We start from the raw sequence: 16,730 nt of genomic DNA, 5'->3' as shown, positions 1-16,730 counted from the left end.
TACGCACATATGCGTGTACATGCCAGATTGCGCCTCTGCACAGTTCTGTTAATACAAACACAACTTACAGTGTGAAGACTACAGGTGAGTGTACAATTGGGTAGATTGTGGGCGGAGTGAGGGCGGGGCATACATTTACTCAAGCAATCGTTGCTCTTTCTACAATGCCCACGAAAGATCCTTCAGTTTGGAGTGCAAAGGCTTTAAGCTGGAGTTCAAGAATGTCATCCCATTATTTTGAATTGTGTGACATAGTTTATTCTTCTGAAGAGGAGATGGGGGATGGGAAAGGAACAGCTGGCCGGGTCTGGCCCTTCTGTTCGCATACACTGTGCAGCATATTCATATCAAGCCTTCATATTTCCTACTGAGATGCATGAAACACCAAATATCTCTAAGCACCAAGACACCTGTCATTTGTGAGAGATAAAACCGTATAGCGAAGCAAAATCATGACAGTATTCCTCGCGGGATAATGCTTCAAAAAGTAAAAAAAAAACCAAAAAAAAACAAGAGGATAAAAAAATGACAGTCATAAGAGGAAGACCACTCTGCTGCTCAGCAAATCAACAGAAAGCCTTCTGAAGGCAATGGGAATTAAAATAACCTCACCATGCAGGGTCACATTCCTTAACTAATACCCAGCCTTCACGCATTTCCCTGCAAAATCATCTCTCCTATATAGAAGAATTGTATTACTATCTCAAGTAAAGCTGGCAGACATTCAGTAACAGAACCTTACATTCTAGCCCAGTCAGGATGAAAGCTGTACAAAACCATGTCTCAGCAGTTAAGAGCAGGGTTACCATATGGCTTCAGAAAAAGGAGGATGGATTGGGACATCCGGGTTTTACTTCCATTTTGATGGAAGTAAAACCCGGATGTCTCAATAAATCCTCCTTTTTCTGGATCTATATGGTAACCTTAGTTGCTAGATCTCTCTTGAACACATTTGTTAATAACAATAATAATAATAATTCAGACTTTTGCATATTAGAAGGTGAACCAAAAGGTAGTACTTTTTGCCCTAAAAAGTTGAAAATGAACCACTACTAAATAGTACAGTTATTCTACATACATAAAGCAATTTGAACCACTTGCCTGGCTGCTTACCGGCTACACCACTTGCAGTATTTACTGAAAATACCTGTAACGAAATTGGTTAACCTAGATGGCAAGTCATCAACTTAATCTGCAATCAACATGTGAACACTTAACCAGCGAGATAACGCCCTCATAATGATCTGCTTTCATATAAAGGTTACAGTCCATGTAACTTTGGGAGAGCAAAACAGAAGAAAAAGAAGAACATAAGAATAGCCTTACTGGGACAGACCAATGGTCCCATCTAGTTCCATCCCATCTTCACGGTGGTCAATCCAGGTCAAAGGTACCTGGCAAAAACCCAAATAGTAGCAACATTCCATGTTACCAATCCCAGAGCAAGCAGTGGCTTCCTCCATGTCTGTCTCAATAGCAGACTATGGACTTTTTCTCCAGTAACTTGTTCAAGGAGAATAGTGTGGTGTAGTGGTTAGAGCTACAGCCTCAGCACCCTGAGATTGTGGGTTCAAACCCCACACTGCTCCCTGTGACCCTGGGCAAATCACTTAATCCTCCAGGAACGATAGGGAAAATGCTTGAAGTACCTGTATGTAAACCACTTTGAACATGGTTGTAAAAACTACAAAAGCAGTATTGTGTCCGAATCCCTTTCCCTTTAAAACCAGCTAGATTAACAGGTCTTACCATGTTCTCTGGCAATGCATTCCAGAACTTTACTATTCTCTGAGTGAAAAAAAATTATATATTTTCCCCTATTGTTTTTAAAAGTATTTCCCTGTAACTTCAAAGAATGTCCCCTAGTCTTTGTAATTTTTGATGGAGTAAAATAAATCAATCCACTGGTACCCATTGAAATCAAAATAATAAAAGTGCATCGATTTGTCTCACTATAACATGGAGAGCCAGGCTGAATGAAGAAATATAACACAGCAGGAAATCGTTATTAACAAAACAATGGATTGCATTACATAGTAAAGTATATGGTTGTGCTAAATGATACCTAAGCCATTAATATAATACTGTGAAAACCCATTATCTCACCATATACGTGAATGTATATGCATTTACAAATATCTTCCAAACCATGCCAATTGCTATCGCGGGATGGATACCTTGTAATGGCAAGGCACAATTTTAAAGCTAATACATGAAGGTAGGTGCCATGCTGCTCTGATTCAGGGAATGCAATTGTACGTAGCTCATTACCCTTCAGTCTGATGTGTGCTTAAGATCCAATGAAGAGGCTCAGATGAAATCTGAAATTGCCCTAGCTCTGAACTGCCGGTTCTTGTCACCTTCCTAAGTAGATGACATTACCCAAGCTGGCGATAAGGTAGATTACACTCTTGCGAAACAGTCCTTTGCAAGCACTGCATATACCCCTTGCGCAATCCACGTGTCATCTGATGCAGTATGACTCAAGAGTCACTGTTTTCATGTTCTGCAGGTTTCTAGTTACAAATGGAAACGGGTGGTATTACAGGAAGTGAAACGCTGACGCCTTAGGAAGAAAAAAGATGTGCAGGTTCCTGTTCAAACACCCAAGCTGGTGTTTAGGTGAACCAATTGTAAATGTTTTTGGTGTGCAAGAGGGTCATATTTACTAAATATAATTTGTATTCTTTGAATTAGCTATAAACCAAGATTCTGCTAAGAATTTTTGCTTTTTTCATTTTATGTAATCATCAGCTGCTCAAATTAATAGAGAGAGAGAAAATGGCACATTATCCCCTAATTTAAACTGAGCAATAATGTGGTTTGAAAACCAAAATCACCTCTGCCCCCCCACCCCAACCCCAAAAGAAGCCAGGTTCTGAAGAAACAGATCCTACTGACTTTACTAACTGAAGCTTTCCATGTAACACTACCGCAGCATGTCCCCTCAGCAAGCCCTAGAAAGGAACCAGCTTTCAGAATCAACAAACTAAGAACATTTTGAGCCCCAAGGCCAAACATATGTACTGCAGAATATGAAGATTCTTACTGACTATTTTGTGAAATGGCTAAAGCTGAATTAGTTCTCTCTGCCAATCCACATGCTCCTTCCCCATTTCACCCGATTTTATGACACCAAAGACCAAAAAAAAAAAGTCACCACTTTCCGAGGTGAAATTAAAAGGGAACACAAGACAAAGACATATCACGCATGGACGTGTAACGTATCACTTCCAAAACCTATGTTCTGATGTTCTCTTTTTTTTCTACGTACAATTTCATAGTACAGTACTTTAAAAACAACAATGTCAGCTGGATGGAAATTTACAAATGTTTCTCTTATTTTTAAAAGAATAGGGGACTGTAAAAAGTCTAGAGTGTGTCTGTGTGGTGTGGTGTGGTGTGTGAGTGAGTATGTGTGTGTGTGTGAGAGAGAGAGAGAGAGAATCTACCTGTACATAGTTTTGATTTTACCCTACTGAGTTTACAAATCATGTTTTACCAACCAGTGTAAGAGCACCAATTAACAAGAATCTCTTCATTTGAAAATATGATAACCCTTTAAAATACAGCTCATTTGACACAGGACTAGGTGATACATGCGATCTCCTTCAATTCTCTTACCATTAGAGATACCTATTACAAATGACTTTACAAGGTTACCCTGCTAATAGCGCACACTACACTCCTTTACTTGCTCAGTGCTAACAAGCTGCTGACTCCTGCCAGGTGCTCTAGATTATTATTTTTTTAATATACTGTGCTGCATCTCTTCCTTTCCAACTCAATCATCATCATGTTTGCAGCCTTTAGCTGGCACATAGAAGTATTTCGTCAAGACATCAGCCGCAGGAAATCACAGTGAAGCGCTTGGAAATGCACGACATGTTGTGGAGGACGATGCCCAATAGGAAGACCAAGACGCAGGCCACCAAAATGACCGTGCACACCCCTGACCAGGTGGAGCTTTTGACAACACCCCTCCTGTCGTGCTCCTCGTCTCCTACTTCCTGGGGGATCCCACCATCCAAAGGCTGTTGCTCCACTGGCACGGTCACCACAGTAAAGGATTTTTGCTGGCCGCCCGGTAAGAGGCGGCAACCGATGTCTCCCGGTAACAGTGCTCTCTCCTTTGAGACAGAGAGGGGAAGCATATAGCATCCGCTACTGGGAAGTTTGATGAACACGGGGGTGTTTTCTGAAGTATGAGGAATTGCAACGACACCAACAATGTCTGGGTCATCGGGGAGCTGAGACACGGAAAATCCCGGTGGCAATTTTGTGACACCTCGGCACCACGGACACCTCAGATCCTTATGGCTGGCTCTCATCTGCTGAAGGCAGACAGAGCAGCAGGTATGATTGCAGTCCAACAACTTAGGCCTTCGCCGAGGGCTATAATAATTGAAACAAATTTGACATTCCAGCAGAGAGTCCTGGGAAAGAGTCTCCATTGTAACCTTAATTCATACACACAGAACCACTTCCTTATAGAACCTTGCTGCTGAACCGGGTTGGGGGTCAATGAGAAGTCCACACTTCCAGCTCAGAGTGCCTTTCTTTAATTGCTATTCCTTCTCTCCTTGAGTCCAATGTTGGAGAATGGCTAGGATGTCTGCAAGCAGGCATCTGACTCTGTGCTTTCAGTATCTGTAAAAAGAAAAAAAAAATGAAATAAATGAATTCTAGGAGTCGATGAAAATAAAGGAAAACAAAATATGATCTTTTAATCAAAAATGAACTTCAGACAAATTTAATGCCAAGTCCAGTAAAAACGGAGCTAGCAGCACACAATTTAAAGCAAAGAGTTTTCCAGGCGTAATATTTTTAGACTTTTCACATCAGACTGTCCTTCTCCCCTGGCCCCAGTTTCAGACCACAAAACCGTGAAAGAAGGAATAAAAGTTGAACTGAATCTTCAACTGCTTTAGTACAAATCTAGCCTTCAGGAAAGAAATGAAAGGACCGTAAATCTTGAGCTTCACTGCATCTGCTATTATGCTGCAGTTAGTCATATCCTAGACCCCATACATAAACTGCCTGACCTACTAAAGAAATTTTGATGCAGGCAGAGGCATCAGTCCTGGGCAAAATTCCTTCAGATTCTTAGCGGTAAGCCTCCTCTGTCTTTAAATGGCTGCTTTGAACACTCCCCTATTTGTTTAATGTGGAAATACAGAGGGCTCCTGTTCTCTTTGTCTCTGATGGTATTCCCTTCTTTGGAGCCCTCTAAAACTACAGTGCGTTAGGCACTTGGAGGGAAATTCAATAAATGGCACCCAGAGTCAGGTGCTAGGATGATTTGTGCTAAGCTAATATTCTCAAAAGAGTGCTCAGCATGAAAAAGCCCTTACAGAATACTAGCTTAGCATGCGTTTTAGACCAGATTCTATAAAAGATGTTAAGGTGCCTAGACCAACATGCCTAGCTGATCCAGGCGCTTAAATTAATCTTCTAAATTGGCTTAATTGGCACCGTTAATTGAAAGTGCCTTTACAAAACAATTAAAAAACAATGATAAAAAATGAATTAGCTGGTAGGTGCCTAGCTGAGTAGGTGCCTACTAGTGCTGCCCGATTCACAATTCGAATCGGTTCGTTTTTGTAAAAAAAAAAAAAACGGACTTACCGATTCATCACGATTAAAGTTCATTCTTTTTTCACTGCCGGCCGCCAGACTCGTTCCCATCTAATGTAACTAACGGTTTTGCAAAACCAGAAGTTACATCAGAAGAAACGAAAGGACGTGGGAGCGTCGAGGGGGAGGGAGCAGACCTCGTGCACCGGACCAGTCGGAAGCAAAGGGTATTTTTTGGCTGTCTCCGCATTTCTCCTCTCTTCCCCGCGATTCCACATCCAGTTGAGTAAGTAACTGAACCGGCAGGGAGGGCTGAGAATCGGCAGGGGGTGCTCAGAATCGGCAGGGGGTTGCTGGTGAGTCTTGGGGGCTGGGGATGGAAGCTGAAATCGGCAGGGGGGCTGGGGATGGAAGCTCAGAATCGGCAGGGGGGCTGGTGAGTCTTGGGGGCTGGGGATGGAAGCTGGGAATTTTTGATATGATATTGCCTTGGTTAAATAAAATGTTTAAACTTAAAAAGCTGTGTCATTAACAGTGAATTGAATCGAAAAATCGATTCAACAGGGTGAATCGAATCAAAATATTTTTCTCTGAATCGGGCAGCACTAGTTCCTACCACTTCAAGGTAGGCGTCTACACTGTGGCATGGTCGAGGGAGGATTTGGGGCATGGTTTGACTTAAGCGCCGGTAGTGCCCAACTTAGGCGCACTCATTTAGGCCAAAAAACCCTGGCCTAAATGGAAGTGTGCCTAAGGTTTCAATGCCTAGTGGTGCTTAAGACCGCTTAGGCGTCTCTAGCCATGATTCCATAAATGGTGCCCAGCAGATGTTAGACAATTGCGATCAATGGCACCTAGGAGTTAGGCACCATTTATAGAATCAGGGCCTTTGTGCCTAATCTGGGCGCAAACATTTATGCCTGCTAAAGGCTGGTATAAATGCTCATGCCCAACCGAGAGTAGTTAGACGCAAAAATGGAGGTATTCTATAAAACTATGCTGAAATTCTGGAAATACCCCTGACCCATCCATGCTTCTATGGCTACACCCCCTTTGGAGTTGCACACTAGGAAATTTAGGTGCTCGTATTATAGAATAGGGTACAGGGCAGATCTGTGTGCATTTCTTTATTACTACCAATTGGTTAACAGCAATACTTGATTATTTCTGCCAATTTAGTTCATTAGTCTATGCATGCTAAACTTTGGCAACCTATACAGAATCTGAGGGTTCAATTCACAAATCAGCACACATTAGCTGCTACTACACAGATACACATGGTAGCAGCTTTTGCATTATTTTTGCAATTAGCATGTATGTTAAGGGCATTTTGTATTAGGTGGGGCATAAGCAGAGAATAGTCATGAAGGGCCTGATTCTGTATATAACGCCCGCTCTGAGCAGCCACCTAAGCGGCTTTTGAGAATTACACACGGGCATCCTATAAAGAATCATGTCTGTCCTAAAGGACAAACACCTAACCCACTTAACCACACTGATTCTCTAACCGGCGTCCATGTCACAGACACCGTTTAGAGAATCGTGTTGCCACCGAGTTGTCTGCAGCAAGGGAATCTCCCTGCAGCGTTCAACTGAGCAGCAGCGGCAGGGATCCCCCGAACCCCCCACACAAACACACACGCAAACTGTCCACAGGAGAGATGCCCATTCCTTCCTGCTGCACATCGCAAAAAAATCCTCGGCAGAAGGGATGCCCACTTTCTCCTGCTGGCACCCCCTGAATCCATGACCACCAAAACCCAGTCTCCAGCCCCCTAAAACCCACCCGGAACACCCCCCCGTACCTTTAATAGTAAGGCCGGCCAGAGGGATGTCTACACCCTCTAGCCGGCAGGCCCACCTCTTCAAAATGGTGGGTCGTCCCCTTCCCAGTGCATCCTGGGATGCACTGGGGAGGAGCCTAAGACCTTGATTGGCCCAGGTGCCCAAGGCCCCTCTCCTAAAAGGGGCTTTAGGCACCTGGGTCAACTGGAGTCTTAGGCTTCCTTCCCAGTGCATTCTGGGATACACTGGGAGTGGCCTAAGACTCCAATTGTCCAGATACCTAAAGCCACTCCCATGGGTTCGAGGGCTCCCTGCTGCGGCCAATCAGCTGATCATGGCAGGGAGATTTCCTTGCTGCGATCAGTTTAGTGGCCATGTCTAATTGAAATGTAGGCCAGCATTTCAATGGCCTACATTTCAGACGCCTAGGGCTGCTTAAGCTGGCCTAAGGCCACTTCTGGGCAAAACCATGCTCAGCCCTGGGTAAGCTTAAGTGTCCCTACATGTCTCCCTCAACCGCGACAGACACCTACGGTGTATGTGGCCTGCCTCAGTTTGTTTGTGGTTTTGTTTTGGGTTTTTTTTTAGAAAACATGCATCCCGATTGGCTGGTTAGACAGCAGTAGGACGCCTACCACCGCCTACAATCAGGATGCTGTTTATAGAATATGGCCCGAAGAGCATACTGCAGGTAGCGGGTAGCAATTAAATTTCTAACTTTATTTCTTATTTGATATACCACCCATCAACACAGCCATCTGAGCAGTTCACAGTCTAATCAGATACTCTAAATATTTTCCCTATCTGTCCCTGCAGACTCACAATCTGACTATGGTACCTGGGACAACGGAGGGTTAAGTGACTTGTCCAGGGTCACAAGGAGCAGTACTAGGATCAAACCTGCAACCTCAGAGTGCTGAGGCAGCAGTTCTAACCACTAGGCCACTCCTCCATTCCTGTGCACTTACTGGCAATTTTTTAGATAGGACAGGTCCACGTATTACCTCTTAAACAGAAGTGCTAAGTGCATCCATGCTAACTGCAAACTGGGTACTACCACATGCTAATGGACCTTTTATTGTATGACCTGCAAAAGAAATGATAGACACTCTTCTTAACAGGTGCTGCATTAAATTTGCATTTATCACACGTTAATTTCTTGTGCTAAAGTGTGGTAATTGCAAAATTTAATACACTTTAGTAAAAGGACCCCTTTGCTTCTGGTTTTTAACTAATCAAGGAGAATCTAATAAAAGCTGTTTGTATGTGGTTATATTACTGGCGATAAATACTTGAATACAATTACTGATTCTGGTATTATACAATGATAAGAAAAAGCAACACCAGAAATGGAAGAAGCTTTTTACCTGTCCAGTGTGCCTGCATTGGCATTGCTTCCCCCCTTGCTACAGATGTGTGTTGTTAAAAATAATAAGTATATATAAGTTGACAACCTCTCTTTCTGCCAGCCAATACCTATTTGGAGAAGCAGCTCACAATATTTGTTCTATTGCATCATAATGCAAGCAGTAATGGACCATGCCAACCAGTGGAAGAATAAATATGCTTTCAGGACTCTGGCAAAGAAAAATAAATATCGCCAGAGAAGGAGGCCGAAGCATAACCTGCCTTAGCCATTCAAGGTCAAATATGCCAAAGAGCATTTCCCATTTTGGGTCCGATTTGACAGGTTTCAATGGCATAAGTGCATACAATTTGGCCCTTTGTTAAAATTGTCACAAGCCACCCTCGAATGATTTTCTGAATGGGACAGCCTTAAGTGTTTTAAAGTCTTTTGAATGAGATACTAGATCCCTTACTCACTCTGGTTTCACTTCTAGCAGCACTTTATACAAATGCTATTGTAGACAGAAGTCTGTAAATGTGGAGATTAATCTGGACTGAGTTTATTCATAAGAAATTTCTGTCTCAACACATGAAACCAGGGCCACTATAGCTGCATCTCTAAAAATAAATAAATAAATGTTTTGATAGCTCTCTCTGTTTGTAAACTAGAAGTATTTAATCCAGCTTTACAGAGGTTGGTTTAATGGCGGATGAGAAAAATTATTTGGGAAACTGAGCATAAAGACAGAGACAACTCTACCATTGGACATATCCTTCTGGTTAAAGGCAGTGACATAGTAAGTGGGTGGACCCCGGGCACCATCTAAGTGGGGGGGGGGGCTCTCCACCTCCCCACGAACCTCTTTAAATGTTTGCTGGCGCGAGAAGCATCTTCCACTTGCTGTTCGTGCCAGTGACTGCTCCCTTCTAACATCACTTCCTGGTTCTGGAACAGGATGTGTTGTCAGAAGGAAGTCAACGTGAGCAGTGGATGGAAGATTTTGCTTGTGCCGGCAAACAGGTATGCAGCGGAGCTCTCAAGCAGTGGGTAAGAATGAGGGGGGGGGGAGACACCCAAGCAGCAGGGAGGAGTGGGGGCGCATGGTGTGGCGATTCTGGATGTCAACCTCCCTCGCTACGGCACTGGTTAGAGTAACCTGTAAACCAGGGGTGCCCAACGCGTCGATCGCGATCGACAGGTCGTTCGCTCAGGCGACCCCAGTCGATCGCACAGCAGGTTCCCTTCTTCCCTTCTCTTTTTTTCCCCTCCTGACTGGCCCGCCTCTTAAAGAACGCTGGCCAATCAGAGTGCTGGAAGGGCGGGGTGAAGGTCGGTGGGGGACTGAGCTCAGCGCATCACAAGAAATAGAAGCGCCTGTAATGATTGAGGTAAGAGCGAGGCCTAATGCTGCCCGATATACAATTTTAAAACCCCCAAAATCGGCCTCCCAATCAGTGGCGTACCGAGGTGGGGCGGAACTTTTCATTTTTTGAACCGCTTACAGTTGAAGCACTTATACTCAGTGTGATTTTTGACAAAATCTATCTACTTTCGGTTGGCGGGGTCTCCTGAAGCAGTGGCCGAAACGGGGCCACGTCGGGACCCTGGAAAGTTGCATGTTGTGCATATAAGCTAAGTACAATCTTTAGCATTTCCTGAATGCAATCATCATTATTTTGGACTTTTAAAAATCTTGTGAATTACTCCACCTAAGCATTGAATATATTTTTCAAGCTTTGTACACCCTCAAGAGTTGGACTCGTTTTTACTAAATACTATGCTATGATTTGAAAGAATAACTCTTGTTCCAAGAGAGGGTTACCTCCCTCTCTTTAGAGTTACAAGTCTCTGAGCAGCGTTACAGTGTTTATGAGCCCTTCTCTTGGAGGTTTAATTGACTCGAGTCAGTTTTAGCAGAGTAAGCCTTTGGCAAACTTTGCACATATTTTATGTACACATATTTAGGGGTAGAGAGCCCTGTGAGACGTGCTCAGGGCTAGAGAATGACAGGGGGGGGGGGTCAAATTTTTTCCTGTCCCCACATGAACTCAATTTCACCGTCACGTCCCCACGAGTTTTGTCGCTGTCCCTGTCCCATTCCTGCAAGCTCTGTCCTCATTTGCACACGCCTCACACACTTTAAAATCTTAAGTGTCTGAGGCTTGTGCAGTTAAGGCAGAGCTTACAGGAATGGGACAGGGACAGCGACAAAACTCATGGGGACGTGACGGTGAAATTGAGTTCATGTGGGGACGGGGGAAAAAATTTGTCCCCCTGTCATTCTCTACGCATGACTCAGAAGGATAAAAATGACAACTGTCTAGCTGTTTGCATAAATCAGAAGAATGTTATTTTAATGTTCAGAAGGTAGAATGATAAGTAACGTTTGGTCATTTTTCTGAATTTAAAAACTTCCACACTTAGTCCTGTAATTTCTCATATTCTGGAAGGCAGCTCTACTCACATGATGGGAGGAAGTGATCGGGAAGATGTTTCTGCATCTGGTGGGAGACAGAAGATAAACAAGCCCTCTCCAAAAATGCCACAATACACATACAGTGGTGCCTCGCATAACGAACGCCTCGCACAGCGAACGCTGCGCACAACGAACTTTATGTCTTGCTCCCTACAACGAACTTCGTTTCACACAACGAAGTCGCCCGAGCTGCATCCTTCCGCGCAGGCACTGCGCTTAACTGCCCTCTCTCCGCCTGGCTCCCTCTTGCCCCCCCGACTCCCCGACACGATCGGGGCAAAAAGGAGCCCAAGCCCTCTTGCCCCGCCGATTCCCCAACTCCCCGACAATATCGGGCCAGGAGGGAGCCCAAGTCCTCCTGGCCACGGCGACCCCCTAACCTCACCCTGCACTACATTACGGGCAGGAGGGATCCCAGGCCCTCCTGCCCTCGACGCAAACCCCCCCTCCCCCCAACGCCCGCCCCCCCCCCAAGAACCTCCGACCGCCCCCCCAGCCGACCCGCGCCCCCCCTGGCCGACCCCCACGACCCCCTTCCCCGTACCTTTCTGTAGTTGGCCGGACAGACGGGAGCCAAACCCGCCTGTCCGGCAGGCAGCCAACGACGGAATGAGGCCGGATTGGCCCATCCGTCCCAAAGCTCCGCCTACTGGTGGGGCCTAAGGCGCCTGGGCCAATCAGAATAGGCCCGGGAGCCTTAGGTCCCTCCTGGGGGCAGGGCCTGAGGCACATGGTCGGGTTGGGCCCATGTGCCTCAGGCCCTGCCCCCAGGAGGGACCTAAGGCTCCCGGGCCTATTCTGATTGGCCCAGGCGCCTTAGGCCCCACCAGTAGGCGGAGCTTTGGGACGGATGGGCCAATCCGGCCTCATTCCGTCGTTGGCTGCCTGCCGGACAGGCGGGTTTGGCTCCCGTCTGTCCGGCCAACTACAGAAAGGTACGGGGAAGGGGGTTGGGGGTGTCGTGGGGGTCGGCCAGGGGGGTCGCGGGTCGGCTGGGGGGGCGGTCGGAGGTTCTTGGGGGGGGCGGTCGTTGGGGGGAGGGGGGGTTTGCGTCGAGGGCAGGAGGGCCTGGGATCCCTCCTGCCCGTAATGTAGTGCAGGGTGGGGTTAGGGGGTCGCCGTGGCCAGGAGGACTTGGGCTCCCTCCTGGCCCGATATTGTCGGGGAGTTGGGGAATCGGCGGGGCAAGAGGGCTTGGGCTCCCTTTTGCCCCGATCGTGTCGGGGAGTCGGGGGGGCAAGAGGGCTTGAGCTCCCTTTTGCCCCGATCGTGTCGAGGAGTCGGGGGGGCAAGAGGGCTTGAGCTCCCTCTTGCCCCGATCGTGTCGGGGAGTCGGGGGGGGCAAGAGGGCTTGAGCTCCCTCTTGCCCCGATCGTGTCGGGGGTGCAAGGGACCACACGGAGTCACCCACCGTACCACCCGATTCAGGTAAGCGCAGGTATCGGTGGGTGGCTTATTTGCGGGGGGGTGCCTTATTTTACATTTTTTTCTAAAAAGGGGGGGCTGTCTTATTTGATGGCCCTGCCTTATCATCGGGGAAACACGGTAGAAAAAAAAAAAAAAATGAACAGTTAAGTCCCAGTTTTTGCCGCTGAGACTCTGCCCTCTCTCACTGTAAAATTAGACTCTACTTAGTCTGTCTTTAAATTTAAAAAATGTGTGTTGTTTTAAAAAACAATTATGTTTTTAGATGTATCTAAATAAAAATAGTAACCAAAAATTTATCTTTTTTTATGTCACCTTAGCATATTTTATGCTACAGAACGAATTATTTTTTTTAACATGTATTGTTATGGGAAAACGCGTTTCACATAACGAACTTTTCGCATAACAAACTTGCTCCTGGAACTAATTAAGTTCGTTGTGTGAGGCACCACTGTATATGGAAGAAGCAATCCCAGCAGCTGCAGTTTTACTGTAACACTGTGATTAAAGAATTGCACCTTTCAAATGGCCTTTTCCTCTTATCTCCTCTCCTGATCACAGACATAAAAGCACACACACATATACCAACTTTCCCTCAACACACACACACACACGCATTTATATGCATAGCAGTTGGAAAGAATTCTATGAGCCTTACTCCACCTGTAAAGCCATAAGACATGGTAGTTATCTGTGACACGCATATGTATTTCAGATTTCTCCATGACAAGCCCAACCCTCAGCAATTTTAAAAACTTCTCTCATTTCAGTTTAACCCCCTCTTTTACTAAGGTGCGCTAAGCGATTAGCGTGTGCTAATCGAATTAGCGCACGCTAAATGCTAACGCATCCATAGACTACCATGCCCTTGTTAGCGTTTAGCACACGCTAAATCAATTAGCGTGCGCTAATCGCTTATCGCATCTTAGTAAAAGAGGACCTAAATGTCCTATATTAGGTACCAGTGCCATAGCGAGGGTGAGAAGTGCCTGAGGTGATGCCCCTCACCTGCCCTCCCCCATCTTCAACTTCCCCACCCCGTCCTGCCGCACACACATGCCCCTTCCCTTCCCCCATACCTCTTTAACATTCCCAGCACAAGCAGCAACCCCAGCTCGCTGCTTGTACCAGCATCAACTCTTCCTCTGATGTCACTTCCTAGGTGTGGGTTCAGGAAGTGATGTCAGAGGAAGAACTGACACTGGTGCAAGTAGTAGGTTGGGGTTGCTGCTCACGCCACAACATTAAAGAAGTACGAGGGAAGGGGCGTGTATGCACATGGTATTGGGGAGGGGCAGGGAAGGAGCGGGGGTGGGGTAGGGAGGAGGACTGGTGCCAGCACCCCTACCAATATGGCACCTGGGGCAGATCACCCCCCACCCCCTTCCTATGCCACTGTTAGGTACTTTTCTACAAAATAATTGGTCACTGGGTAGCAGTGAACATTGCATGACTCACTGAGCCAATACAAGTAAATCTCTCACAGAAAACAAATCAATTTGTGATTACAGTACTTCCCTGAAATTCGCGGGGGTTCTGTTCTAGGAACCCCCGTGAATTTCAAAAAAACCTCAAATACGGTTTTTCGCCTGTCAAAAGGCAGGGGAGGGCAGCTGGAGTGCCGATGGGTGAAGAAAATCACCCGCGGTCTGCTCCAACCGCCTCTTCCTGATTGGTGTAGCCCGACTTTACTACAGGAAGAGGCAGTTGGAGCAGACTGCGAATGAGTGAGTCCACCATTTGCGAACCGCAAATTTGCGGGGGAACACTGTATATTCTTTTCTGAGAAAAGATGCAACTCAGATATGAGGCAGTTCAACTCATCATAAGTTAAATATACTTTTCTTGGAAAAATGGAAAAATTATGTTCTTACCTGTTAATTTTCTTTCCCTTAGACGCAGCAGATGAATCCAGAGACCAATGGGATAGCACACATCTACCAGCAGGCAGAGATAGAGAAACTGATTAATAGGTGGTCCTATTGGCTGGCACTCCTCCTGTATCTCCAGTATAGCTCCTTGCCCAAGCATCCGTAACCATCAATAGGCATAGCATGTAAAAAACTTCTTTCCCATAACAAATCTCAAAAGGCAATAATACAGAATACAACCCTCAATAACAACAAACTTCGAAAGTTGCAAAAGAAAAAACCGACAGACAATATCCAGAAAGGGTGGGGCTCTGGATTCATCTGCTGCGTCTAAGGGAAAGAAAATTAACAGGTAAGAACATAATTTTTCCTTCCCTAGCAACAGCAGCAGATGAATCCAGAGACCAATGGGATGTAGCAAAGCAATCCTCAATCTGGGTGGGAAGCAAACGCCGCCTCCGCAACAACTGAAGCACTAAACGCATCTACCGCATGCGCCCCCACATCCAACAAGTAATGCAGAGAGAAAGCACTCTCGGAAGACCAAGTAGCCGCGAGACAAAACTCCTCCAAGGAAAAAACCTCTGGACCAAGTCCAAGAAGTAGCCAGTGCTCCGGTGGAATGGTCATGAAGTTCTTTCGCCAACCGCTTCCCTGCCATCAATGTTTGAGGTGTCTCTTGAAGAATACAAAAAGGTGATCTAAACAACTAAAAGTCAATAGAAACCTTGCTTGCGGAGAACGCTACACACTTTCAAAAAAAATGCAGTGAATAAAAGCACGGCTTCCCCATTTCTCCTCCCAGGAAGAAGGAAGGAAAAGTAAGCGTGTCATAAAAGAAAGGATGACACATCCTTAGAAAGAATTGTGGTACCGTCTGAACTGATACCCCAGATTTTGGAAATCAGAAAAAGGAATCTCCGCTGAACAAGGCCTGCAACTCGGAAAACTGCAGAGCCGAAGCCATGGCCACAAGAAACCCCGTGTTCAACGGCACAAGGAGGAAATGAAGCCTTCGGCAAACTTCGAAGAAGTACCTGAAGATTGTACTCCGGACAGGGCTTTCTAAGAGGTGTACGAATATACCGTACTCCATGTAGGAACGGAACTACATGAAGCTGAGAAGGAAACGAAGAGCAATATACCTAGCCCTTGTAACAAGCTAAGAAAGGCACTTGAAGCTGAAGGGAATTGAACGCTAAGCCCCTGGCAATACACCTGTGCCAAAAAGGAACTCTGGAAGGGTGCAAATGTTGAGAAGTATCCAAGAAAGGAAAAACCTCCAAAAGGAAGCAGAAGCCACAGGTGAAGACGTTTGTAGCGCCTGGATAAGAGAAGAAACAACCTGCTTCGCATAACCCTTACACGTCAGTCATGACTTCTCAAAAGCTAGGTCGTAATACCAAAGTAGTACGAATATCCATGTTGATCGGACCCTAGGTGAGCAAATCCAGAGATACCAGGAAACTCCTTAGTCTGGCTGTCGAAAGACTCATCAGATCCGCATAGCAAGGATGGCGCAGCCAAGCCAGAGATTCTACAAATACTGTGCCCGGAAAGCGAGCTTGAGATGGCAAATCCAAGCCATCATCAGCCAGGGGAAAACACTGAAAAAGAGAAACCAGAGGCGAGAAAGAAGCCACGCTGCTATTCCCTCTAACTCCCACTCCCTGTGCCCGCCGAAGAAGCTAGGAAGCATTGAATTGTGAGACGAGGCCATGAGGTCTAGTTCCAGGAGATCTCACGTCCATAAAAAGAGCTGGAACGCCTGAGCCAAAATTCCCAATATCCAGGATGTAGAAGATTTCACTATTACTAACGTTTACACTTTCTAGAGCGTACACAGCGCTGTACACTCTAACATACAATAAATGGGCCATGCTCAGATTTCGCAGAGAGAAAGTCTATCCAAACTCTTTTCCTGACCCATAAAATGATCTGCCAACAGAAAAGGAAGATGAGGGTCCACCCATTGAAATAGAACAACAACTGTACCTGGCAACTGAGTACATCACCTACTGCCCAAGCTGTAGAGAAATACCCCCATCATAATACCGACTGAAAGGACCCTCAGCGGCATTCCGGAAAAATGGTCTGAAGCTCCAGAAAGGTAGCCTGACCATGCTCAATAGAAGAAGAATGAACAAGTACTGAGTTGCCCCCTAAGACCAGACTCCTGGAACCGATGATGGAAGGCACTGGGCCCCCCAACCCGACAGCCCAGGATGTTTGGTGGCCATGAGCTAGT

At 45.9% G+C, this 16,730-nt stretch overlaps 1 protein-coding gene across 12 annotated transcripts in view; it reads right to left on the bottom strand.

The window, feature by feature from the left end:
* RNF152 (ring finger protein 152) overlaps positions 1–16,730 on the bottom strand; it is a 154,070-nt gene that overhangs the window by 22,001 nt on the left and 115,339 nt on the right. For 11 of the 12 annotated variants that reach the window (XM_033935011.1, XM_033935009.1, XM_033935017.1 and 8 more), the window contains one exon: positions 2,921–4,650. The exons of the other annotated variant lie outside the window; for it this stretch is intronic. In XM_033935011.1, coding sequence (XP_033790902.1) covers positions 3,843–4,454 — 612 coding nt within the window. In that variant the 5' untranslated portion in view covers positions 4,455–4,650 and the 3' untranslated portion in view covers positions 2,921–3,842. Of the gene's footprint in view, positions 1–2,920; positions 4,651–16,730 lie in introns of those variants that run through there. 12 annotated transcript variants of the gene reach the window in all.

The sequence above is a fragment of the Geotrypetes seraphini genome, chromosome 2 (genome assembly GCF_902459505.1).
Source record: "Geotrypetes seraphini chromosome 2, aGeoSer1.1, whole genome shotgun sequence".
Classification (NCBI taxonomy): Eukaryota; Metazoa; Chordata; class Amphibia; order Gymnophiona; family Dermophiidae; genus Geotrypetes; species Geotrypetes seraphini.
This window is presented reverse-complemented; position numbering and strand designations above follow the sequence as displayed.